Raw genomic sequence first — 24,874 nt, 5'->3', positions numbered from 1 at the left:
TGTGCTGTGGTGTATAATGTGCTGTGGTGTATATGTGTTGTGGTGTATATGTGTTGTGGTGTATATGTGTTGTGGTGTATATGTGCTGTGGTGTATGTGTGTTGTGGTGTATGTGTTGTGGTGTATATGTGTTGTGGTGTATATGTGCTGTGGTGTATGTGTGTTGTGGTGTATAATGTGTTGTGGTGTATATGTGCTGTGGTGTATGTGTGTTGTGGTGTATAATGTGTTGTGGTGTATATGTGCTGTGGTGTATATGTGCTGTGGTGTATGTGTGTTGTGGTGTATAATGTGTTGTGGTGTATATGTGCCGATAATAGATAATCTGCCTGGCGAGAAAAATACAGAAAAGAGCATGCATGGGTGGAACAATTATCTACATCACTGCACAGAAATGAGATATGATGTGAGCTATAATAACAAGATAACAGCGTGATAAAGTCTACGTTTACGGCAGGGCTCGAGCTATACTCTGATTGGTGGAAAAGAGAATTGGTTAAGACGTCATCTGCTTGTCACGAGGAGGAAACAGGAAGCGGTAGAAATGAGTGCTGTGTTTGGAGGTGTAGAAGGGTGAGGTTCTGATTTAAAACAACACAAACTATTAATGCAGCTTTAATTTCGTTTAAGGCAAATGACACTATACATTTATGGCATAGTGTGCGTTCATGTGTAATGTGTTTGGTAAGGTTAATCCTTTCAGTTTGTATTTGTTTACGTCGAATCCTTTAACACTGCTGGATAATTATCTATCTATCTGTCTGTCTGTCTGTCTTTATCTGTCTGTCTGTCTGTCTGTCTTTATCTGTCTGTCTGTCTGTCCGTCTGTCTGTCTGTCTGTCTTTATCTGTCTGTCTGTCTGTCTGTCTTTATCTGTCTGTCTGTCTGTCTTTATCTGTCTGTCTGTCTGTCTGTCTGTCTGTCTGTCTGTCTGTCTTTATCTGTCTGTCTGTCTGTCTGTCTGTCTGTCTGTCTGTCTGTCTGTCTTTATCTGTCTGTCTGTCTGTCTTTATCTGTCTGTCTGTCTGTCTGTCTGTCTTTATCTGTCTGTCTGTCTGTCTGTCTGTCTGTCTTTATCTGTCTGTCTGTCTGTCTGTCTGTCTTTATCTGTCTGTCTGTCTGTCTGTCTGTCTTTATCTGACTGTCTGTCTGTCTGTCTATTTATCTAGCTATCTATCTATTTATTAATTTTTAATTGGCTTTTACTTTTCAGGGGCGGAACTCACTCTAAAGCAGTGCTGCTCTCTGCTGCAGGGGAGATCATCGCTGAGACAGATGGACCTTGTACTAATCACTGGGTAAGGAAAGCGTGTACTAATCACCGGGTGAGGAAAGCGTGTACTAATCACCGGGTGAGGAAAGCGTGTACTAATCACCGGGTGAGGAAAGTGTGTACTAATCATTAGTGCTGCTAGATGAGCAGATGTTAGTTCTCAGCAAAGCAATGTGTTCAATAAAGTGACCATAAGGGTTTAAAGTGGTTTAAAACCCCTACATCACTGTGGAATGTGATACACTCAGATCATGTTTATGCTTTTCTGTAAAATGAACACAAAAAGCTGAAAATCTGACACCCAGTTTAGTGTGCTATTAAGAGTGTGTTTTTCAAACAAGTTATCTCTGTTCCTTAGTTGGTTGGTGTTGATAAGTGTATCGAGGGCATTAACGATATGGTCCAGAAGGCAAAGATCAGTGCAGGGCTGGATCCTGACACACCCATTTATTCTCTGGTGAGTCTGTATTTCTATATGATGTTCAGCATGCACCTACAGTAAAACAAACCAATGAGCAGAATCTTTATAGTGTTAAATGGTTATGACCAAAATAATGTGTGTTTGTATATAGGGCATGTCGCTGAGTGGTGGAGAGCAGAAACATGCCATTCAGAAACTGATTGATGAGATGAAGGAAAAATTTCCTAAACTAAGCCAGAGTTATTATATAACCACAGATGCCATTGGTGCTATGGCAACAGCAAGTGACCATGGTACTATATCTTGCATGACAGCAATAATGATGTCTGTATATATTAAATAATTTGTTAAATCAGCTTATATTTAATTGTAGACTCTTTTTACTTGCAGGTGGTATAGTACTGATATCAGGAACTGGTTCAAACTGTAAGCTGGTGAACCCTGATGGCAGTCAGGTGGGCTGTGGAGGATGGGGTCACATGATGGGGGATGAAGGCTCAGGTAACCACCAGTACTTATACACTTTAAGTTGTTTATATACACAATCGTTACCATGCTTAATAAGTGTATGCTTACTGTAAATCTCTAATTCCCATTCTCTTTAGCATTTTGGATCTCTCACCTTGCTGTAAAAGCAGTATTTGATGCCAAAGATAACCTTGTCACACCTCCACACGATATCACTTATGTTAAAAAAGCCATGGAGGACTACTTCGAGGTTAGCTGTCACTGTCCTTGTTCAGTGAAGTTCCTCAAATAGTTATTTTTGTTTTATGATTGATTCCTTTGTATCCACCTGTAGGTGTCAGATCTAATGGGCATGCTCCCTCACCTGTACAGGAACTTCCAGAAATCATATTTTGCTGGTTTCTGCAGAAAACTGGCTGAAGGTACTGTGAAGAATTAAGGAAGGAATTTGGCTGATTGCCTCAATCATTCTCCTTTAAGCTTCTGTTACAGAGCATGGGCTGCTGTCTGTATTCATGCTACAAATATTTGTGTTTTAGGTGCCAATGGAGGTGATGCTTTCTGTCGATATGTGTTTACCCAGGCTGGTAAAGTCCTAGCACAGCACATTGTAGCAGTGTTGCCCAACGTTCACCAGGTTTGACACACTGCTTTTTTCAATGAATGAATGAACATTACTATACATAAATATAACACGCACTTCACATTCGGTCTGTTTACTTTCCATTTGTCCTATTATTTGTCCAGAAACTGTTCTTGGGTGAACTTGGCTTGCCTATTCTGTGTGTTGGATCTGTATGGTTAAGCTGGGAGCTGATGAAGGATGGTGAGTTTGGTTTAAAACAGATCACAATATTAGCCACCTTCGTTTTTTTGTGATTGTAAATACTTGTCTATGATACAAGACAGAAAAAACATATTTTAATGCCATTTAAATAGCTTTGTGTAGCTCTCATTTGGTTGACACTTTTATTCAAAGTGATTTACAGCTGAGACAGTATACAGCTGAGCAAATGAGGATGCAGTGTTTTGTATAAGAACCTATCAGAGGCAGCTTGGCTCTATATTTGGTTTCTTTGTGGTGTGATAACTATAACAATCTATAATATATATTTTTTATATCTTACTTAAGATTTTCGTAACAAGTTAACAAAGAATACCAACAAAAAACAAAAGAATAACTAATTACAAGTTTTCATTGAAACAACTTGCTGTTAGCCTTCATTCCACTTCCCACTTTAGGTGTCTTTTTGTATGATGTCTAATAATTATTATTTCTGAACCCCTGTACACAGCAGTTTTTACTGTTTCATGTAGTCCAATTGATATTCAAATGTACATAAAACATTCTGTTCTCCCGTTTCAGTGAGCCTGTACACACAATAGCCTCAGATTCCTGTTCTTGAGTGAAACCTGATGTAGTTTTCTGCGGTTGTAGCCTGTTTGCCTTAATGTTTGTGGTCTGAGATGCTTTTCTGATCACCAAAGTTGAAAAGAGTTGCTTATTTGAGTTACTGTTCCTGCTAGCTTAAACTAGTCTCTTTTAAACTTGAAGCCTGTGTGCTCAGCAATTTCCAAAATACTCAAACCAGCATGCCTGGTAATGCAAAGGATAAAATTATAAAATATTTTAATACAATTTACAACACTGTTTATATGGAATGTTGGTTTATTGCATTGCATTATAGATATGAATTTCAGTGACAAAAATTATAGTTGGTTAGAGATTGATTCTTCATCATGAATATGTTCCTTTATTCCTGTGGATAATGTTTAACTACTGTTTTCTTCAATATTAAAGGTTATGCGTGTGGTCTACCTGCTGTATTTTTAGACATTTGTATTGCACCCTGTGACCTTTTTTAATTGGCTAATGCATCATCTGTGAAAACTACACTCAGCTAAACAAAATACACTCTAGTGATTCTGTGATTTTCTTGCAGGTTTCACTCAGGTCCTCTCCCAGGCCAAAAAGACTGGTTACAGCCATTTTCAGAAGTATAGCCTTCTCACCCTACGCCAGTCGTCCGCTATAGGCGGTGCCAAGCTGGGAGCTCAAGATGCAGGTGCCACTTTGCGTCTGGACTACGCCACCAGTGCCAGTGTGTTCTTCAGCCACTCGTTCACTGAGCAGTAAGCAACACTAATGAGGACCAATCAAGCTGGAAACACTGCTCCCTGTCTTAGATCCTTCAGCTTCCACTGGCAATTGTGAAATAATATTTCAAGTGAGCTGTACACCTCTGTATAAATCATAAAGTTTACAGTGGCACTTCAGCAGCAATATGGTCAGTAACCCAGTGAAAGGGAGTAGGTGCAGGTACTGGGAGTGCTGGAGCTTATTATTCTTTATATTGGAATTAATTCATTAAATGAAAAAATACTCCTTTAATTAATTCTACACCACTTTGATCATTTAAAAAATATATATAATAAATGCTCTACTCAAATGAAGCTGTCCTATTGTGCACTAATTGTGAAATAATGTATTTTTATTGTAATTAATTTTGATTTTTTTTTTTTATACAGTATCCATGTCATATGACTTGTCATAAAACTAAAAATGGCAAGATCATGTGTAAGTGACCTAAGACCTGAATAAAAATGTTTGTTTTAAACATCATGAATAAAAAGAAAATGGGATGCTCTTGTCCAAAATGCTAAAGCATCAAAGTCTATCTTGAATTAATTTGATGTATTTTCTAATCACCTTTCGCAGTAAAAATATGCCGAATATTTTAGAATACTTAGAAAAAAAACATGCACATGGCAGAATGGAAATGTTATGACTCTTTTAAAGCTTTGACAGTGACCTAAAGCCGCCTGCAGCAAGGAGCACATTTTTTTGTAGATGAAGAAAACTGACACCTCAGTAAAGTCACAGGGAAATAGCAGTGTTATCCCAAAGTCTGGCTACAGCACTGGTTATGTTAGCTACGATCTCTCCTAGAGCTTTCACCTGTCAGTTCTTATGCGATAAGACAACAACTTGATGATTGAAGATTTGAGGGGGAAAAAAACATTGCATGGTCCATAGCCTTAAGATTCCTGATCGGAATAAAGCCTAATGTAGTCTTCTGCCGTTGTATCCGGTGTATCTCAAGGTTTGTTTGTTGTACATTCCGAGATGCTTTTCAGCTCACCATAATTCTAAAGTGTAGTTATATTTTCTGTATGATATACAGAGTTAATGTATCCTTCCTGTCAGTTCAAACTTGTCTGACCATTCTCCCGATTTCTCTAATCAACAAGAAATTTCTGCCACAAAACAGCTGCTCACTTTCTTGTTGTCTTTGTACCATTCTATGTAGACACTGTTTTGCTGATGTTTGATTCAAACATGAACTGAACCTTGTAACTTGAAGCAGCTTTTTTGCATTGCACGTATGCTACACAGATTTTGACTGGAAAATGGAAACGAGCAAGTGTCTGAGTGTACAGTGTAGAATAAATACACTAAATTATCTTGTGTACCCAAACTGTACCCTGCTGTTTTTATATCTCGATTCTTTACATAACCATATGCTCATGCTCTCTAATGACCATACTGTGCAGTGCTAGTGTCCAGCTGAAAGACTCCAGCCCACTGCTAGGCTCTGATGACCCTGGAGGTATTGAAAGCCCAGTCAGGTTTCACAGGTGCCACAGCAACAAATTAAAGCAAACAGAAAATCTGAAAACTCCAGCTCACTGAAAGATTCTCATATTCAATACAATACATTATGCATTTTAAACAGTCACCTAAATCTTAAATGCTCAACATGTTTCGGAATTGCTCAGTAAAATAACTTGTTAGGGAGAACATAAGGCAATGACTTCAGTAAATGACAGAATTCTACAAACATATCAGAAAACGTCTGAGCTGATTTAAAAAAAAAAAATCATGAGAAACTCTGCAAAATACCAACATTTTTAAATTTTATTTAATTTTTTTCTTCTTTTTGTTTCAAATAATTGCATTCTTGCATGTAAGAATTTCTACTCAAAATCAAATAATGTTTTCATGTGAAAACCTCCACAGATTTTTCTTGCCATTCTACTCAAACTGGCCCATGATGAAGTGAACCATTTAACATCCAGTCACACCCCAAGCTGTTCCTCCGAACCCACAGTTATGAGGCATGACTATCCCAGCCAGACATAAACCTCCCTTATTTTTCAAAGACAACAAAAAAGAAAACAAAAGAGACAAACAAATCAGGCAAGGAGAAAGTAAATATATATAGTCAGGCACGGTCATCTACGTGAGAGCTGGGGTGATCTGTCTTCTTGGCTTATCGATAGAAAGAAATAAAACGGCTCTGTTTTCGAGTGCAAGGTGAGGTTGCCATGGCTCCTCCTAGAGGCTGCGTCTATGCTCCCTTCCCTTGGTTTACATGTAACAAATGGAAAAATAAAAAGCTTATAGATAAACCCTCCTCCCTCCACCCCCCCTCAAAAAACCCTCACCCTCCTCCTCCAGCCCCTCACAGCTGTGTGTGTACTTATTTATGAGAGCGTGTACATGGCTGGGGCAATTCCAGCCAAAAAAAGTCTCTATGTGCGTGTGAGAGGACTCCACTCCAGAGGGTGAGGATGATCCCTAGTATTTCACTCCTGGGACGAACTCCTTGGCTTCAGGGTTTAAGCTGCTCTTGCGCTGAGAAAAGAGAAGTCAGATTACAGCATGTTATTTCCCAGTGAGATTTACATAGGAATTACTGTTCATTAATAGTAAATATGGGCTTCATGATCATATATATATATATATATATATATATATATATATATATATATATATATATATATATATATATATATATATATATTACACACACACACTGAAAGTCTTCTGCCAACTGGCTCAACTAACAAGAATTTCAAGTCAAGCTAAGCATTTGTGCAGTAGAACATGCTGACACAAAGAGCAAAAGGCGAAAACAGGCTTGTCTTACCACAATCTCCTCTGTGTTGCTGTTGCTGTCGCTGACTGACAGGCCGTTAAACTGCTGCTGAATCTGTCCCATTCCTGGAGGAAGGTCTCTTGCTGGAATAAACCAATCCTGATCCTCCTCATCCAACATCTCCTGGAAGCAGCGCTCCAGAAACTCTTGTTCCAATAGCTCTTCCTCTACCTGAGAGAGAAAGAAAGAAAGAAAGAAAGAAAGAAAGAAAGAAAGAAAGAAAAATAAATAAAGAAAGAAAGAAAGAAAGAAAGAAAGAAAGAAAGAAAGAAAGAAAGAGAAAGAAAAATAAAGAAAGAAAAAGAGAGGGAGAGAGAGAGAGAGAAAGAAAGAAAGAAAGAGAGAGAAAGAGGAAGAAAGAAAGAGAGAGAAAGAAAAAGAAAGAAAAAGAGAGAAAAGAAAAAGAGAGAAAAGAAAAAAGAGGGAAAGAAAGAAAGAAAGAAAGAAAGAAGAGAGAGCAAGAGAGCGTTACTGATTCACAAAAGGACTGGCGGCAAAACCTCCACCCTCTACACTCACATGGGTGTGTTTGTTTTTAAAAATGAGCATATGAGGGATAGGATATTAGAGACAGGCCACTACTTGTCAACACATGGAGCACAGAGTTGGTCAAGTAAACCAATATGTGCTGAAGACAGAAAGGAGGAGAACTAGAGCAAAAATCAGCCCTGCAACAATCACACATCTACCATTAGAACACAGACTACCAGACAATGGGGCTTCTGTGTGTGTGTGTGTGTGTGTGTGTGTGTGTTTGTAGAGACCTGGCGGTTATATTCCTCCTCGTTCTCCATCCACATGTACTCTGCAAATGGGTTAACCTCTCCCTCTGTATGTCCATTGGTTACGGCTTCTTTTCCATCTTTCCCTGGAGCGCCACCTCCCAGTGTCTTTGCTAGATCGGGCCCGTTAAGATCTGTTGGCTCTGTGAAAAAGACAAAAGGCGTCTAATATTAAAATGGAAAGAGAAATAAAAAAAAAAAGACTTTGCTGCAGCCATGTAGTGCCTAGGATTTGAACAAAGCATTGTCGTGCAGTTAAAATGTCCAAAACAACAGTAATAAATATCAGATGAGGCACACAAACACTAAATGTTCCATATTCACAGATATGAACAAGATCCAAAAATACAGCTCTCTAACAAATCTACAAAAGCTGGTAGTCATTGGCTGGGGAAACACAGGCTGTAAAGATTGTTCTGCAAGGACTGGAGGCATAGTGTAAAGAGCACGGCTATTTTTATATTCTGTGACTCCAGGATCGTGTCATGTTTGATTTTATGTTGGTATTCCTCAAAATCATGTAGGTATGTCATGCTCAATAACTTCTTATTAAAGCGTTATTACTGTGTTTAAATTTAACCTTCACTTTAATCACACACATACTATATGGCCAAAATCCCTCAAACCCCTTTGTGCTAATTGAACATCCCATTTCAGATTTAGCCCTCTTTCTGGGTCTAACCTTCACAGATTTCAGAGTATGGCTGTGGGGATTTGAGCTCATTGAGCTAGAAGAGCATTACTGAAGTAAAGTGCTGATCTTGGCTGAGGAGGTCTGGGGTGCGGTTAGTTCATCCTGAAGGTGTTCAGTGGTGTTAAAGTCAGGGCTCTGTGAAGGAAACCAGAATTCTTCTACATAGTGTTAATTTCGTCAGACGAGACGAGACGAAATATGTTCGTCAACAACCTTTTTTTCATGACTAAGACGAGACGATGACAAGACTGCACCACTGTCCAAAAACGCTGACTAAGACTAAATTAACATGCATTATTGTTGACGAAAAAAGACGAGACGAAAAAAGTTTTGTATAAAATAAAAACTAAGATAAAATGTCTCTTCATTTTTGTCTACAATTGTCTCTCCTTTTTCATCAGCTGTTAAGCCTTTAAAATATTCAGAACGAGTTCACGGCTTCGCGCTGTTTAGTGTGTGCGTAGAAAGAATTCGTCCACACGCCGCTCAAAAAAAAAAAAAAATCCTGAGCGCAAGTCCACCCCTGGTCTAGGCAGGCTTTTTTGTTAAATTATATTTCCTGTCGCTGCGCAGGCTCTTTGATTGTACATGACAGCTTATGTCCCGATGACCGGTCTTTGCATTACGATTAAAAGCAGTATCAATAAAGTAAAAAATGTGATGTGCAGTCAAGTTCGAGTGAAACATATGTGAAACACTTTTTTTACTGAAATGTTTATCAGTAATAATGTTATTTTAAAAAAGACTACAATTTTTTGACTAAAACTAGACTAAAATTAAAAGACTTAGTCGACTAAAACTTGACTAACAAAAAAAGAGACGTGAATGACTAAATATGACTAAAACTAAACAAGAATACGACTAAACTAACAAGGACATTTGGCACAAGACTAAGACTAAATTAAAAATAGGTTAGTACCTCTACATTAATATTTGCTCCTGTGCACAAAGTGAGATCCATGTACACACAGTTTGCTTTGTGATGCTGGAATAGGTTTATAAGATATGAAAGACAACTGTGCACTTTCAGTTTTGGGGCAACATTTTGGGAAAGATATGGGTGATCCTTTTAGGTGCCCAGTTACATTTGGCCATATAATATAGATGGAGGACATGCTGAATTCATTATTCTGATGGTATGAATGAGGGCACCTCCGTAACAATTCAGACTGAGAAACACCAAAAAAAAAAAAAAAGCTCAGCAGATACACGAGTGCAGAGCCTGGCAGTTAGTTGCCAAATTTAGTCAAAACGAGGGTCAAAATTGTGTAGTCCGCACACACACACACACCTCCTGCTCATGAGTCCTAAGTACTGCTTGTTGCATTAGCAGACAGATTAAATAAACCAGAACAGACTGCACACACAGATAAGCACAAAGCAGGACATACAGGATTCTTCAACGCACAATTAAGTCAAAGCAAGTTAGGCTATGTAGTCAAAAATCCTACATAACCACCTGGATTTTACTGAGTGACCCAAGATACATCATTCATACTGGGTTTATATCAGTAAAAAACACTGGTGTTTGCTAGATTCTTGCCCTGCTTGAAGACCCAGGTCACTGTGACCTGCTAGTGTGGTGGACACACGGCACAGAAACGACATCTACAACTTCCTCTGAGCCATATTTGCCTGAGATTCATCAGTTAACAGGACGGAGCACATGCATGCGCAAGGAAAAAGCACGGCACAAGTTACACTCACTGACAACAGAAACCATTATAATATGCATAATTAAAATCTAATACTTCAGTGGGTTGTAGTGTACTGTAGGCAGCCACATGCTCTTGCTCAAATAAAATTAATTACACGTGTGCGGTTAGAGAAATTAAAGTGGGGCTTCCACTAAACCGTTCTTATTAGCAAAGCATTTCAGCAGCTCACTAGATGCGTGTTGGTTTTTTGCACCATTCTGTATCAGGAATTAACAGTTTCTGAAATACTTCAACCAGCCCATCTGGCACCATCTACCAGGCCATTGTCGAAGGCATGTTTCTCTATTTTAATATGAAGATTTGAATACAATAGAACACTAAATGACCTGCAGCTGCATAATTATATGTATATGTATTGCACTGCTGTCCTGTGATTGCATGACTGCATAAATCAGCGTACAGATTTTCCTTTAAAAGAGGCTAGTGAGTGCATTCTGAAAACCGCATACACCAAAGTGTGGTCCATTTCAATTACCCTGGAAATAAGGTAAAATATATTTGCATTTTGGGAGGGAGTATAAAGATCGGATTGATATCCGATTCGCCAAGACGCATTTATGTGGCCTAATGTAAATGGAACAGTTTTAACAAATCAGATTAAGCTATCGGATCAGAGAAAACACATGAAGTGACCAGGTGTAAAAAGGCCCTTACTTTGTTAGACAATGTCTTAAGAGATTAACTCGTGTGTGTGTGTGTGTGTGTGTGTGTGTGTGTGTGTATAAAAAGCATTTTCCTTGCCATCATCACCTCCGGCTTACTCAGGGATAGATGTTAGAGATATATAGTACCATAATTTTAAACATTTTTTTCCCAATATCTTTCTATACTTCTTTAAAGCTGCTTTGCAAAAATGTAAATTGTTAAAAGCACTATACAAATAAATTTAATTGATTTAAATGAAAAGGAACATTTGGCAAACAAACAATTAGCTGTCAATACACTAAAAAATGCTCCAAGAGCCTCTGCACCGTCAGGGACACAGGATAGTTTTGTGAGCTCAGCAGACTTCATAACATGTCAGTGGGGAAACTGCATTTTTCATTTGGTAATGCTAGACATGAAAGATTAGCTAAATGGTTTGCAGGGAATGGATTCTGGGGATTGTTTTGGCTGCTTTTTAAAGCAAACCATGTTAAATTGTTCACGTCTCAGTTTGACACAGTGTGCGTCTCTCAATCACACGGAGATGGCACGGTCCTTTGTACTTTTTCTATCAAAACAGCCACATCTATAGAGGCTCTGAGTCTAGTCTCTTGCCAGATTATATTTGGGCTGATTAACACATGCAGTTAACACTGCACTAATGAAGTGCATATACACATAACTTACACATTGGTTATATTGCTCTAGCTTCAATGCAAACATATCTTGTAGAATGAGGAGTAAAAGAAACATTCTTTTACCAACTGTAATCTTTCGCCAATTGATTTCTTTAAAAAGCATGGTATATTTGTTTTGGCATAAGGAAAGGGTAGAATATATTGGCAGAGAATAACAGCAGGAACTCATTCACTTATTCATCTTCAGTAGCCACTTTATCTGCGTCTGGCTGGATTCGAAGCTTATCCCAGGATCAGTGGATGCAAGGAAAGAATACGTCATGGACAGGATGCCAAATCCACTGCAGCCCAACCTGTCTTGGGTAAATACTCAATTGTGGATGTAAAGAAACAACATAGATGTGTGTCTGGAATCTAACGATACGCAAATTCAGTTTTGCTTATCTGCTGTTATGGCTGCAGGCGAAGTATATTTTCTAATGAACAAACTTTACAGCACCATTTCAGATCAATACAAAATCAGTTTATTAAAATCAGACACAGAAGTAAGTGAGAGTTGAAGGAGGGCTTTATTTGATTCATTCTACTTGTGGATCATTTCTGTGGCTTTAGTTATGAGAGCTAGATGAAAGTAAAAATAAAAATTATACAACGGGATCCATGCACTCTTAAGAGCCATGGCAAACAACATGCACCAACAAAATGTGTTAACGGGCTTAAATTAAAAGTTAATGTCACTCACAAACAGCCTAATACTTGTCTTTTCTAAACTAATCTGAACAGTTTCTATCCATCACGTAAAAACACACAAAAACACTCATACTTACACGATCCCCATCTAAGCTTTTACAGTGTTCTCCTCACCATAACCTGACATGCATCCAATCAAAACACAAACCGTTCCAAAGTAAGCAAGTGTTGCCTTAGCCCTAGGATCATATCTTCTTTAAATATACAGAAGAATTAATCATCGTGCTAACAGACAACAGTGCATATCTAAAATCAATGTGAAGTCTGAAACTCAAAGCCAATCCAGGACTCATCAGCTCATCGGGGCAGAATTCATCACAGGGATTAATCACAGCTACCGAGCAAAGAATGGATTTATGCATCAAAGGCAGATTATTGTTCACTTAAAAGAAGGGCAACTTGAATGTATAATAAGCAGTGTAACAATATCCTTATGTGAAAGGTGATGGATACGAAATATTTCATTTGTTTGAGCTATAAGAATATTCTTCTCATTAATATTTGGTTTCACTTATGTGAATAACACTGGAATCCCTCTCAAGTTATTGTATAGTATAAGTATAGTATAATATAGGCAGAGACTATATAATTTTACATCATGGCATTATTAAAAAATGTGAAGATAAAAAAATATTTTCCTACATTGTCTATTTTTCCTAGTACAGCTTATTCCACTTTTTTTTTTTACAATGTATTCTAATGAATTACATTAAAAACATGCATTTCCTTGTTGTCAATAAGTAAGAATTTCAAACCTGCTTATCCAAGTGAAGCAAACATTCCATAACATTTCTTGTTAACATTTTAGTAGTAATCAGTTGACATAGCTGACTCACTGAAAACAGGATATTTCCTAATCAGACTTATCCATGGGGGTTTTTTGTTTAAGAAAAAAAAACTGAAGATACTACACAAAAAACGCATATTAAACTGCATTTTGAAAAAGTCAACAGTGAGGTAACTGTCCAGTCATACAGCATGACTAACAATGACACTGGAACTACCTTCTGCAGTGACACTTAAATAACCTACTCTGGAAACATCAATTTCCTACTTCATATTAGCCTATTATTTGTTTCCATGTAATTACTGTTGATGATAAAACATTGTAGCTGGCATTAATCCAGCAACCATCCAGGATTAACAACAAAACAACGTCGTTGTTAAAAAAAAGGCCGGGCAATATCACAATTTAATATCAATATTGTGATCAAGTGTGTCACCATACAGTTTTCTGAGTTAGTAAAGTTTAACTTACAAACTCTGAATAAGCAAATGATTTGAGCTTAAAATACTGTATTGAATATTTACAATTATATATATATTTTTTCCTCTCTGTCTTTTTTAAATTCAACTATTGTTTTGTTGGTAGTGTGTAGACCATGAAACATACAGTATAATGAACGTCCTCAAGCCACATGCTACGAATGTCATATCGCCTGATTTAAAGACAGCTCCCTCAGGAAGTACACGGCCAGCCTGACTGCTTGAAGATTAGTTGTCATCTTACAGAAGATCAGACGTGTGAACACGACCTCATTTCCACATTCAGGATGAAGACACTTTGAGCCTGTGCTAATTGCATTCCCGGTGCCATTTCCTGGCTTCAGATAGACTTAAAGCAGGTATTATCAGCTTTTTATCCCCTTCAAAAAGCCCCAACACTCACTGGTGGTTATTAAGCTAATATGTGCTAAAAGTGTAGGTGTGATTAGATCCACCTGGCTTATACCAACAAAACAGCAAAGATAACATGTACATCATAGGCAAATAATGTCTTAAAGAATGAAAAATGCATTTTGTTACAAGTTGTGTCTCACTAAAGCCTGAACAATGTACAGTTTATCATGAGTGCAGTATTTGACAGCGAACAAAAGCAAATTAAATTAAAATAAATAAATAACTTAAAAAGAAAACCTTTTGATGACTACCAGTGTGACTTGCTATTATATAGCGCACACCTCAGGGAAAGCGTGGGCTGACATTTAGAAACAATTATAATTATAGACTTATTAAACCTAGGGAGAAAAACAGTCTGGAGAGTTTTCTCTAAGGGGGGGATCTTGTGCATTGCCAATGAAGCACTGGACACAGTTATTCATGTCAATCTGTCCGTTGTACCAGACTATCTGGCATAACTCTTGGTCATTAACAATGAGCTTGTTCCTGCCAAGAATCTGTGGGTGTCTGGACCTATTCACCAAAAAAAGTCAATAAAGAGGCGACCACCTAGCTAATTTTCTGGCCATAAGAAATTCAAAAAGGATTTGGGCTCTAAAAGGCTAAAAAGTGCTAGAAAACTTAGGAGCAATCCAGACACCAAGTCACAATCAATCCTAAAGAGCAGTAATATAAATGGCCATGTAGTTGAGTTCATGTGTTTGATGCAATTAATAAAATTTTAAATGGTATTGTCTCAATAGTTGGAGAATTCCAAATGATATTGTAGTACTGAATTCTTCAATACTGCAAATATAATCAGTGGGTTTACATCAAACAATTCTCTCTGACTAATAAAGATCATTGCTGATTGGGTAATGAAGGCGTTTGCGTAACACAATACAATAACACAGTAAAAACATTAATATCATTAAAGTCACTGATTTCAGGTGGAAAAACAATTGATTCATTGATGAAACGTAGTAAATTCTTTGGGCATACATCCTCAAATCACTTACACAATACAAACTAATCATTTAATTAGGACTTCATTAGTGTTATGGAGGACAATATGTTGTTGGTAACAAGTTAGACTTACAATACTGATAGTACCCAAGCCTAAAATATACATAGACCAACAAACCACAACTAGCCTCAGATTCCAGATAAGGTTTCTGTGGGTGTAACATCGGCATGATTCATAGAAAACCATCACCTGTACGTTCTGCAATGCCTTGCAATATATTTAGTCAAAGTGTAGAAATATATCTGTAATATGCTGTTCTCAATGGGACAGGCTTCATACCACATGGGATAAATATAAAATGCTTTTTAAACTATTTTGACCATCAAAAGGGGAAAATATCACAGAGAAATAAGTCTCTAAAATGAATAAAGGACAGTAGAAAGTCTACGCGTGGGCTTGGTTTTGGTTTCTTATATGGCAGATCTACGTGGAACAAGGCATTTGGGTTGTGAGACAGATTGCGAAAGTTTGTAAGAGCAAATTGCAATATTTTAAGAAATCAATAACATGTGAACAAGATGAAACTCGTCCTTCAGCGTGTTTACACGGTCACAGTTAACATCAGCATGATAAAAAAAAAAAAGTAATAATGATTTTGTTCAACACACTAACACGCACCTGAAAGGTCTATTGTATTAAAAATAAAAACAATAAACAGTCGAATAGTAGTTGAATGGAGCTGACAGGAGTCGTTCTATCACCATATAAACGATTTGCTTTGTCCAGGTTCCTCTCATAGCTGAAGAAATGCATCTGGGTTTATACTCTATTAAAGGAACGTTCAGTATTTTTATGATTTGTAAACAGACCCGAAAATGTGTTTTAACATTCCTAACAGCATATGCTAATATGACTGGAACAGAAATAACCCTTCTCATTTTGCAAGGCATATAATATTAGATTAGAGACTGCTAACAAAACGTGGTTTCAAAGACACCATTGAGCCATTGAGAGCTAAAACCTGCTAAAAAGCTTTAATTCACTAACGTGTGCGCATCTGTACCTGGGAAATACTGTGAAAAATAATGTTTTAAATGCCTTTTGATTAGTTTTAAGACACGGTGTACATCATACGAGTTTGTTTTAGCTTTGGAAACAGTGATGCTAGGATCAGAGGAAGGCAAAACAAAACAAAATAGAGTTAAACTAATAAATTATACTCTTCAGACTTGCTTCTAAACTACATGCTAGTGTAGCATTATGTCATCAAGAAGCCATTTGCACCAAACTGCTGTCCATCTTCTAGTGATATGCCTCTGAAACAGGATGTCGACATGTTCACATATGGACGAATGAAGCTCATGTAGCAGTGAATGCTAACGAACCACAGAGCGTGTAGGCCGACTGAAGGGAACAAAACAAGACGTTCACGATATTAAAATAGCGTGAACAAAAAGATAATTCTGCCATCAAATAAATAAATAACACATACACACATTTAGGGGTGTTTTTAAAAACAAAAACAGATAAACGGTAGGCGGTTTGGTGTGTAGTTTTGCTTGGTGAGAACATGTCTGGCCAAAACAAAGAGCATGCTAACAGGCTAATGTTTGTGTTACAGTGTTTAACATCTGAAGGACGTTATTGCCGTTATGTGAAAACTGTTCACCATTAAACACACTCTCTCTCTCTCTCTAAGGCTGATAGTGGGATTATGGAGCTAATTATCGAGCCTTTCGTTGAACTCCGTGAATAAAAAGTCGACGCACATTTTGTTGGTCTAAAAGGTGAACCGACAAAAGGTCGAGTCAAATGAACTAAACACGTCTCGGAGCCTAAAAACGTCCACGAAGAGCCGTCCGAGCAAAATTACAGTGAGTTTCGCTCGCAATAACATTTAACGAACAGACGACAAGAAATCGTGTCTCTCCGAACACGTTCTTTACACGCTTACAATCGTGCGTTAGTGTTTAATAAACACTTGTATGTGTATGTGTGTGTGTGTGTGTGTGTGTGTATGTATGTGTGTGTGAAAGCGCGCTACAACGTGCGCTCGCTCGCGCGCGTGTGTGTGTGTTTGCACGCCTGTGTGTTCACTAGTCTCCGCTTTTGTAGTGTGAAAAATGCGTGAAACGTGTCCAAAGACCCAGTTACTGGTGTCCGAGTCAAAGCACACAATCAGCTCAAGATTAAAACTGACTCAAAAAAAATCAACACAACAAATTAACAAGCAAACGGTTTAGAATAATATACCTGGCATGGCGTCCGCTATAGTCTGTACAAATCCACCAAAGAGACTTAATTCCGCACAAAGAGCACAGGGGTAATTCCTTCACTCTCAGTGTAGTTGAGTAGCAAACTGCTGTTGACTAAAAGCATTCGGGACGCGATGGTCATGTGGTCTGTGCTTAAACAAACACGCAGCCCCCTCCTTCTCCAAACTGCGCATGCGCAACACACAGGCAGGCTTACTAGCGCCTCGAATAGGAGGTTTAAGCTCAAGTGGTTCCCCCTCTTCTTCCACCAGCACTACACCTCATGACACCTCAGTAATCATGACAGACTTTTCCAACACGTTCAAAATATATAAATATGTCTATTATAGAAACAAACTCAACATTGCATGAATAATGTCTGTGTATATGTATATGTATAAATCTATAAAATGATTTTTTTAGTCCACATATGTGAGCTTTTTCATGACAAGACATGATTTTTCTGTTTATTTCTATTCATTTTCATTTTTATCTTTGACAGTGAAATACCACAAAGATCAACAAATACATACAGGTGCTGGTCATCTAATTAGAATATCATCAAAAAGTTGATTTATTTCACTAATTCCATTCAAAAAGTGAAACTTGTATATTATATTCATTCATTACATACAGGCTGATATATTTCAAATGTTTATTTCTTTTATTTTGATATATAATATTCTTTTAATTTGATTATAACTGAAAACTAAGGAAAATCCCAAATTCAGTATATCAGAAAACTAGAATATTACTTAAGACTAATACAAAAAAAGAATTTTTAGAAATCTTGGCCAACTGAAAAGTATGAACATGAAAAGTATGAGCATGTACAGCACTCAATACTTAGTTTGGGCTCCTTTTGCCTGAATTACTGCAGCATTGCGGTGTTGCATGGAGTCGATCAGTCTGTGGCACTGCTCAGGTGTTATGAGAGCCCAGGTTGCTCTGATAGTGGCCTTCAGCTCTTCTGCATTGTTGGGTCTGGCATATCGCATCTTCCTCTTCACAATACCCCATAGATTTTCTATGGGGTTACGGTCAGGCGGGTTTGCTGTCCAATTAAGAACAGGGATCCCATGGTCCTTAAACCAGGTACTGATAGCTTTGGCACTGTGTGCATCTCCATAAAGTTGGTCAGCAGCAGGAAGCATATATCATATACATATACAGGTGCATCTCATTAAATTAGCATGTCGTGGAAAAGTTCATTTATTTCAGTAATGCAACTCAAATAGTGAAACTCGTATATTATAAAAATAGAATATGGTGACATGCAAATCAGATAATTAAATCAAAACACCTGCAAAGGTTTCCTGAGCCATCAAAATGGTCTCTCAATTTGGTTCACTAGGCTACACAATCATGGGGAAGACTGCTGATCTGACAGTTGTCCAGAAGACAATCATTGACAGCCTTCACAAGGAGGCTAAGCCACAAACATTCATTGCCAAAGAAGCTGGTTGTTCACAGAGTGCTGTATCCAAGCATGTTAACAGAAAGTTGAGTGGAAGGAAAAAGGGTGGAAAAAAGTTGCACACTAACCGAGAGAACCGCAGCCTCGAGAGGCTTGTGAAGCAAAATCCATTAAAGAATTTGGGTGAACTTCACAAGGAATGGACTGAGGCTGGGTTCAAGGCATTCAAGAGCCACCACACATAGACACGTTAAGGAATTTGGCTACAGTTGACCTTCCTCTTGTTAAGCCACTCCTGAACCACAGACAACGTCTGTCTTAGCTGGGCTAAGGAGAAGAAGGTCCTATGTCCTCTTTTCAGACGAGAGCAAGTTTTGTATTTCATTTGGAAACCATGGTCCTGGAGTCTGGAGAAAGGGTGGAGAAGCTCATAGCCCAAGTTGCTTGAAGTCCGGTGTTCAGTTTTCAGTCTGTGATGATTTGAGGTGCAATGTCATTGGTCCACTGTGTTTTTTGAAAACCAAAGTCACTGCACCTGCTTATCAAGAAATTTTAGAGCTCTTCATGCTTCTTTCTGCTGACCAGCTTTTTAAAGATGCTGATTTCATTTTCCAGCAAGGTTTGGCACCTGCCCACACTGTCAAAAGTTGGTTAAATGACTGGTGTTGGTGTGCATGACCTGCCAGCAAACTCACCAGGCCTGAACCCCATAGAGAATCTGGTATTATGAAGAGAAAAATGAGGAACAAGAGACCAAAAAATGCAGATGAGCTGAAGGCCACTGTCAAAGAATCCTGGGCTTCCATACCACTTCAGCAGTGCCACAGACTGATCACCTCCATGCCACGCCGAATTGAGGCAGTAATTAAAGCAAAAGGATCCCATAGACAGTAAATGAACATACTTTCCAGAAGGCCAACAATTTACTAAAAATGTTTTTATAAAAATGTTACTTATAAAGTATTCAAATAAACAAATCAAATAACAAATAAAAGTACCAAAGACAAACTACTTCAGTCTGTGTGTACTGAATTTATATAATACACAAGTTTCACTCTTTGAATTGAATTACTGAAATAAATAAACTTTTCCACGACATTCTAGTTTATTGAGATGCACCTGTAGATAAGTGTTAACGATATAAACAAATCAAAACCAGAAACGCTTTGATTTTCACATATAAATGCCAATTTTTAATAGCTTCTTGTTGCAGAAGACTGAATGTTTCGAGGTATTTTTCAAACCAGTGCCAATTATCTCAAAAAGCTTATGTAAATGTACACACATTTACATGTGCTCAATTGGCGGATGGTTTTATCCAAAGTGACTTGCAATGGAGACAGGGGTTAAAGCTGAAACAGGATAACTGAGCAGTTGAGTAATAAAGATTTAGAATGACTTAGACTCTAAGTCTTAGAGCCTTAAACACTTAACCATGCATTCACTCATTTGCAGTTGTTTACTTCTGGAACAAAAGGAATTGTTTTTGGGTTAAAACAGTTACTTTGTCATGGCTTCTACAAATATAAATGTGCTAAATGATTCACAAATGAAAACTTGTGGAAAAATACTGACGGCGGCCACAGATGTATTGAGGTCTACATTACATGTGAGATTAAAACAACAAACAAACAAACAAACAAAAGTAAATGGACAAATAGGCCACATTTGTGGTGTGTGTACAGTAGATAGTTGCTTTTTGGAAAGCCCAAGTGTTGCTTTGCTAACTAGATACTTAACAAACACAGAACTGATTTTTTTTAACATGGTTTGGAGACGTTGCCTGGAACTAAAATTTTAAATTCTAATTCCGGTCCTAGGGTTGAAGTTCCTCTCAGGCTGCGAGTCTCCCCTAAAAAAATAATTGACTTCCGGTCTGTACCGGAAGCAGTGAAAACTAATAAATAAATTATTTTTAACAAATATAAAATATTTATGCAATATTAATTATTTGTTAAATATTAACTAATAAATATTTTATATCGTGTCCGTTTCTCACTTGACGTATTCTATTTGCTTTTTCGATGCCATGGTAACGGATATTAGAATCAACCGTTAGTTTATCCTGAACAATTATTGGAAACAATTGGGATTTTTTTAAATTGTAATTTGTCATAAATTCACAATGAAATCGCTTCTGGAACGAAACCAGATTTAATTTATTAGTTTGGATTATTTTAGCGTAGTACAAAGATATATAACACACATCTAAAATACACAACTCCTAATGTTATGATGTTTATTGCGCGTTTCTCTTCGTGTCCTGCAGGTGGCGCACTGCGCACATTGGTCTTATACTTCATCAACACCTTCTCTCACTCTCCCTCTTCCAGAGCAAATAAATGTTCTCCTACTTTTATCGCCAGGGTTCTGTTCGGGTCGAAACGAATGGTTAAAACGTAAAATTATAAGTTTTATATCAAGTAGAATTAAAAACAAAATACTTTGGTAATTTTCTATAATAAACCCTAATATAGGACAAACATGCTTTTGATACATTTATAATTACTCACTCACTCAATTTTAGTGACCATGGTCAGGGACATGGTGTGTATGGAGCCATGAGAACACTGGGCGTGATTCACTCACTGATCAAATATCCTAGGGAGAATTTATCTCTTATATCTTATGTTTTTGGGAGTTGGGATGAAACTCCACAAAGACACAAACCTGAGCTCAGGATGGTTAAGAGCCTAGTGGTTAAGGTGTTGGGCTAACAATTGGAAGGTTGTGGGTTCGATCGCAGGTCCACCAAGCTGCCACTCTTGTGCCCCTGAGGGCAAGGCCTTTAACCCTTAATTGCTCAGTTGTATTGAAAAATAAGATAATGTAAGTTGCTCTGGATAAGGGCATTTGCTGGAAATGTAATGGTACCCTGGAGCTGTTTAATTCACTGAACCACTGCACCACCACCTGGATAATTGTAGGGTCATTTGTGTGACCCATCCGTGTTAAGAAACACAGAACACAAGCAACAACTGTTACAATGAAAGGATAGGTTTTGGGGCTTGCACTGTGTGCAACACAGTGTCAGTGTTCAAAATGTTTGTTTTCTGGTTTAAAACTGGTGTAAAAAAAAAAAAAAGACTACAGTTCCAGACAACATGTTTCTGAATCTTGTGGCCAGTGTACAAACAATGTCAGATGCAACACTATAGTCAGTGGTTCTTGATACTAGAGATCTTTTGAGCAAATTCAGCTCCTCATCTTGTAATAGCATTCACCTATTTTTTGTGTTTGGATTTTGAGTTTTAAGAGGTCTAGCCACTACCAGCAAAATAGCAGACTACACCTTTAAATACAGCAAATCTACAAATATAATAGTTTGGTGTGAGCACAGCAATTCAATGCATAGAGTAAATGTACAAAACAGAAAGCGACATTACTTTTAAAGTAATCAAACATATTATTAAGTTATATTAAATAATTGTCCCTCATTTGATACACCTCAGAGCTAGCTGAGCTCTCTATGTATTCTTAAAAATTAGTCTGTAATCATGAGAAACCTTCATCAATATGGAAAGGACATACATAGTAAAAGTTCTCGGAAATCAGCCAGATCTCAACAACACCACACACTGAAAATCACTGTTTATCCTTAGATGTCTTATTTGCATCCACAAGAGAGTTTTTCTGATGTTTTCTGATGATACTTTGAGTGTGTTTAAGGGGCAAACCAGGGCATCCACAATGTAAAAATGCTTCAGACATGATCCACATGTAAATATAATTTGTTGCTGTAACGCACAAGCAGTCTTAGAGATTTGATGCAGAAGTTTCTGGAATCTGCTGTAAAACCTCAGCTGTAATTGCACCAGAGTTCTTGGTGTTTCCCAGTGTGGTAGGAAAAGCAGTGTTGTGCTGATTTATTCTGTCTCTGCTGAGGGGGCCCAGATTGCACAAGAGTAAAATGGCAAGCTTCATATTCTCTGCTCTCCTGTTCTTCCACTCCTTTAAAGCCTCATTCTGAAAAGGCCTGGTGAGGAGCTAGGTGCATGCTCATTGGGACTATTTATTATAGTCGTTCCTATTGTGTGGGACGCAATCTAACACTCACATACCATATTCTTAACATCAACAAAAAACCTTACCGTACTTCACCATCCACACAATTATACACTCCACCAAAATGAATAAGAAACCTGCCACACAAGCGTGATCCAGTGTGAAACTGAATTTGATCCTTCAGCAAGCCATTTCATTTTGACAGCTTGAGGGAAGGGGAAAATTATGAGTCTGTGTTGTGCATGTGTACGTGCACGTTTCTATGGGAGTGCATGCATGAAAGGTGGAAGTAAGTCACAGGAAAGCCAAGGGTGGAAGAACAAAATACACTACACATGTGTATACAATAACTCACATGCTTATAGGATTACAGCATAATGTACAGGCCAGTTTGGTCAGGAAGGAACACTATAGGGTGGAAAAGATATTTAGACTTTGATCTGTCAGTACATTTGTATGCACATATACACACCCAGAGATATCAGAGAAACAAGATTTTGTGGTTTCTGCAACTGTAAAAGCACTGTCAGTGTGGAGTTAACTGCTCGAAATAACAAATTATTTCACTTTTTTCTTGGAGACTGTGGACATCATGTCCCAGACAACTCTCACTCTGCCTTGGGTGTTGGCCATTAGAAAGCGGAAGGGTGGCAAAAAACACAGGAAAGGTTTGGGGTTTAGAGACAAATCACTTCCTGGTTCGAGCAGCACAAACAATTTTGCAGTAAGTCTATATGGTGCACTTCCCATCAGTTGACTCACTGACCTCCTGTCTGAGTCTAAGGTGGGAGAGGTCAAGTCTGCATGCTGATAGATGTAGATTGATAAAACAGAAGGGAGAGGGCCGCTGTGTTAAGCTGTTGACTATGGCTTTGATTGTTGACTATGGCTCTTTCACAGACATGAGAAATGCAGACAGCAGATGCACGGCTCTTTATGATCATGCAGTAAATGTGCATGCAATATAATGAACCATACATGCAGACCTACTCAGATGCACTATGTAATGAAGGCTATCAGACAGAGGTAGGGTGATGCTCTGGGTACCACCTACCTAAACATTGATGCATACCAAGTACAGCCCTTCATAATAATTCAATTCCTTAATGTCAGTTGTCCCTTTTAGATGGACAGCTGGCATATTGCAAATATTGTTCAGGAATGATTTGGGGAACAAGACAAATAGTTCAAGGTGATGACTTGGCCTATTAAAGCCCAAATTCAGGACTTGCAAAACTTAAAGGATCTGCTGCTTATGTCTAGGTGTGGAGTCTTTATGGTTCAGAGCTGTTTCAGTTTTTTCAGCATACTGGGGACCTACACAATATTAGGCATGTGGTTTTAATGTTCGCTAATCTGCGTGCGTATAAATATATATATAATCTGTGTGTGTGTGAAGTCTGGATGTGGTTTTAAAAAAAAAGTATGATTTGTTTAACTGTGATTTGCATGAGTCCCCTTAACTGGGCTTCGCACAGTGGCATTAATAATGGTCTCCAGATCAATAAATTGATTTTGCAGCCTGAGACCTGCTTGCAAATAGTAATAAGGAGATCTCCCCAAAGTGGCTTAATGATATTGAGGTCAGGAGACTGTGATGATAACTTCAGAACCTTCACCTTTTTCTGCTGTAGCCATTGAAGGGTCAACCTTTCCTTGTTTTTTGGATCATTGTCATGTTGGAACATCCGAAAGCATCCCATGCGCAGCTTTTGTGCTGTAGATAGGAAATCGTCTGCCAGTATTTTCTGATAACATGCTGCATTCATCTTGCCATCAGTTTCTACTAGTTCATCAAGTTCACACAGCCCTAAAGCATAAGAGATGCAACAAAATGCTTTACATTGGGGATGGTGTACTTTTCACCATAGGCCTTGTTGACTCCTCTCCTAACATAGCGTTTATGTTTGTGACTATAAAGTTCAATTTTAGTGTCATCACTCCAAACGACTCTGCTCCAGAGGCTGTGAGGCTTGTCTATGTGCTGTCTGGCATACTGAAGGCGGGTCTTTTTGTCGCATGGGCACATGGGGTTTCTCCTGGCAACCCTGCAGGTCATTTGTGTTCAAGTACCTCCTTATTGTGCTTCTTGGATCAACAACACCAGATCCAAAGCAGCCTGTATTTCTGTCGAAGTTGTCCGTGGGTTTTTTCCTGCATCCCAAACAATTCTTCTGGTAGTACTGGGTGAAATCTTTCTTGGTCTATCTGACGGTAGCTTATTATCAACAGAACCTCT

General features: G+C 38.1%; 2 protein-coding genes across 3 annotated transcripts; one reads left to right on the top strand and one right to left on the bottom strand.

Moving 5' to 3' along the window:
* The first annotated feature begins 465 nt into the window (after positions 1 to 465).
* Positions 466 to 4,835, top strand: nagk (N-acetylglucosamine kinase). 2 transcript variants are annotated; one of them, XM_060874678.1, is made up of 10 exons: positions 466 to 573; positions 1,214 to 1,298; positions 1,632 to 1,730; positions 1,846 to 1,987; positions 2,085 to 2,195; positions 2,300 to 2,412; positions 2,497 to 2,584; positions 2,702 to 2,799; positions 2,910 to 2,988; positions 4,106 to 4,835. In XM_060874678.1, exons 1-10 carry the CDS (start codon positions 545 to 547, stop codon positions 4,297 to 4,299), a joined length of 1,038 nt encoding a protein of 345 aa, XP_060730661.1. In that variant the 5' UTR covers positions 466 to 544; the 3' UTR covers positions 4,300 to 4,835. The 2 variants fall into 2 exon arrangements, with proteins under 2 accessions (XP_060730661.1, XP_060730662.1); XM_060874679.1 differs by lacking the exon at positions 466 to 573 and adding an exon at positions 631 to 684.
* A 1,228-nt stretch (positions 4,836 to 6,063) lies between these two features.
* On the bottom strand, positions 6,064 to 17,370 carry LOC132848722 (polyadenylate-binding protein-interacting protein 2B-like). Its single transcript, XM_060874680.1, has 4 exons — positions 17,212 to 17,370; positions 7,870 to 8,030; positions 7,097 to 7,276; positions 6,064 to 6,801 (listed from the first exon to the last, which is right to left on the bottom strand). The coding sequence occupies exons 1-4, from the start codon at positions 17,216 to 17,218 to the stop codon at positions 6,745 to 6,747; spliced, it is 405 nt and encodes a 134-aa protein (XP_060730663.1). The 5' UTR covers positions 17,219 to 17,370; the 3' UTR covers positions 6,064 to 6,744.
* Between the last annotated feature and the right edge of the window lie 7,504 nt (positions 17,371 to 24,874).

The sequence above is a fragment of the Tachysurus vachellii genome, chromosome 7 (assembly GCF_030014155.1).
Source record: "Tachysurus vachellii isolate PV-2020 chromosome 7, HZAU_Pvac_v1, whole genome shotgun sequence".
NCBI classification, from domain to species: domain Eukaryota; kingdom Metazoa; phylum Chordata; class Actinopteri; order Siluriformes; family Bagridae; genus Tachysurus; species Tachysurus vachellii.
Note: the sequence above shows the minus strand (reverse complement) of the source record. Positions and strands in the feature narration are given on the sequence as shown.

Bases quoted from the DNA above. Each gene is read 5' to 3' on its own strand.
- nagk (XM_060874678.1), top strand. From the start codon at position 545: ATGAGTGCTGTGTTTGGAGGTGTAGAAGG. The intron at 2,585-2,701 runs GTACTGTGAAGA...TTTGTGTTTTAG, and splicing joins CTGCAGAAAACTGGCTGAAG to GTGCCAATGGAGGTGATGCT. The intron at 2,800-2,909 runs GTTTGACACACT...TTATTTGTCCAG, and splicing joins TGTTGCCCAACGTTCACCAG to AAACTGTTCTTGGGTGAACT.
- LOC132848722 (XM_060874680.1), bottom strand. The intron at 7,277-7,869 runs GTCTCTACAAAC...TTTCTCTCTCAG, and splicing joins AGGAGGAATATAACCGCCAG to GTAGAGGAAGAGCTATTGGA. The intron at 6,802-7,096 runs GTAAGACAAGCC...CTCTTTTCTCAG, and splicing joins GCAACACAGAGGAGATTGTG to CGCAAGAGCAGCTTAAACCC.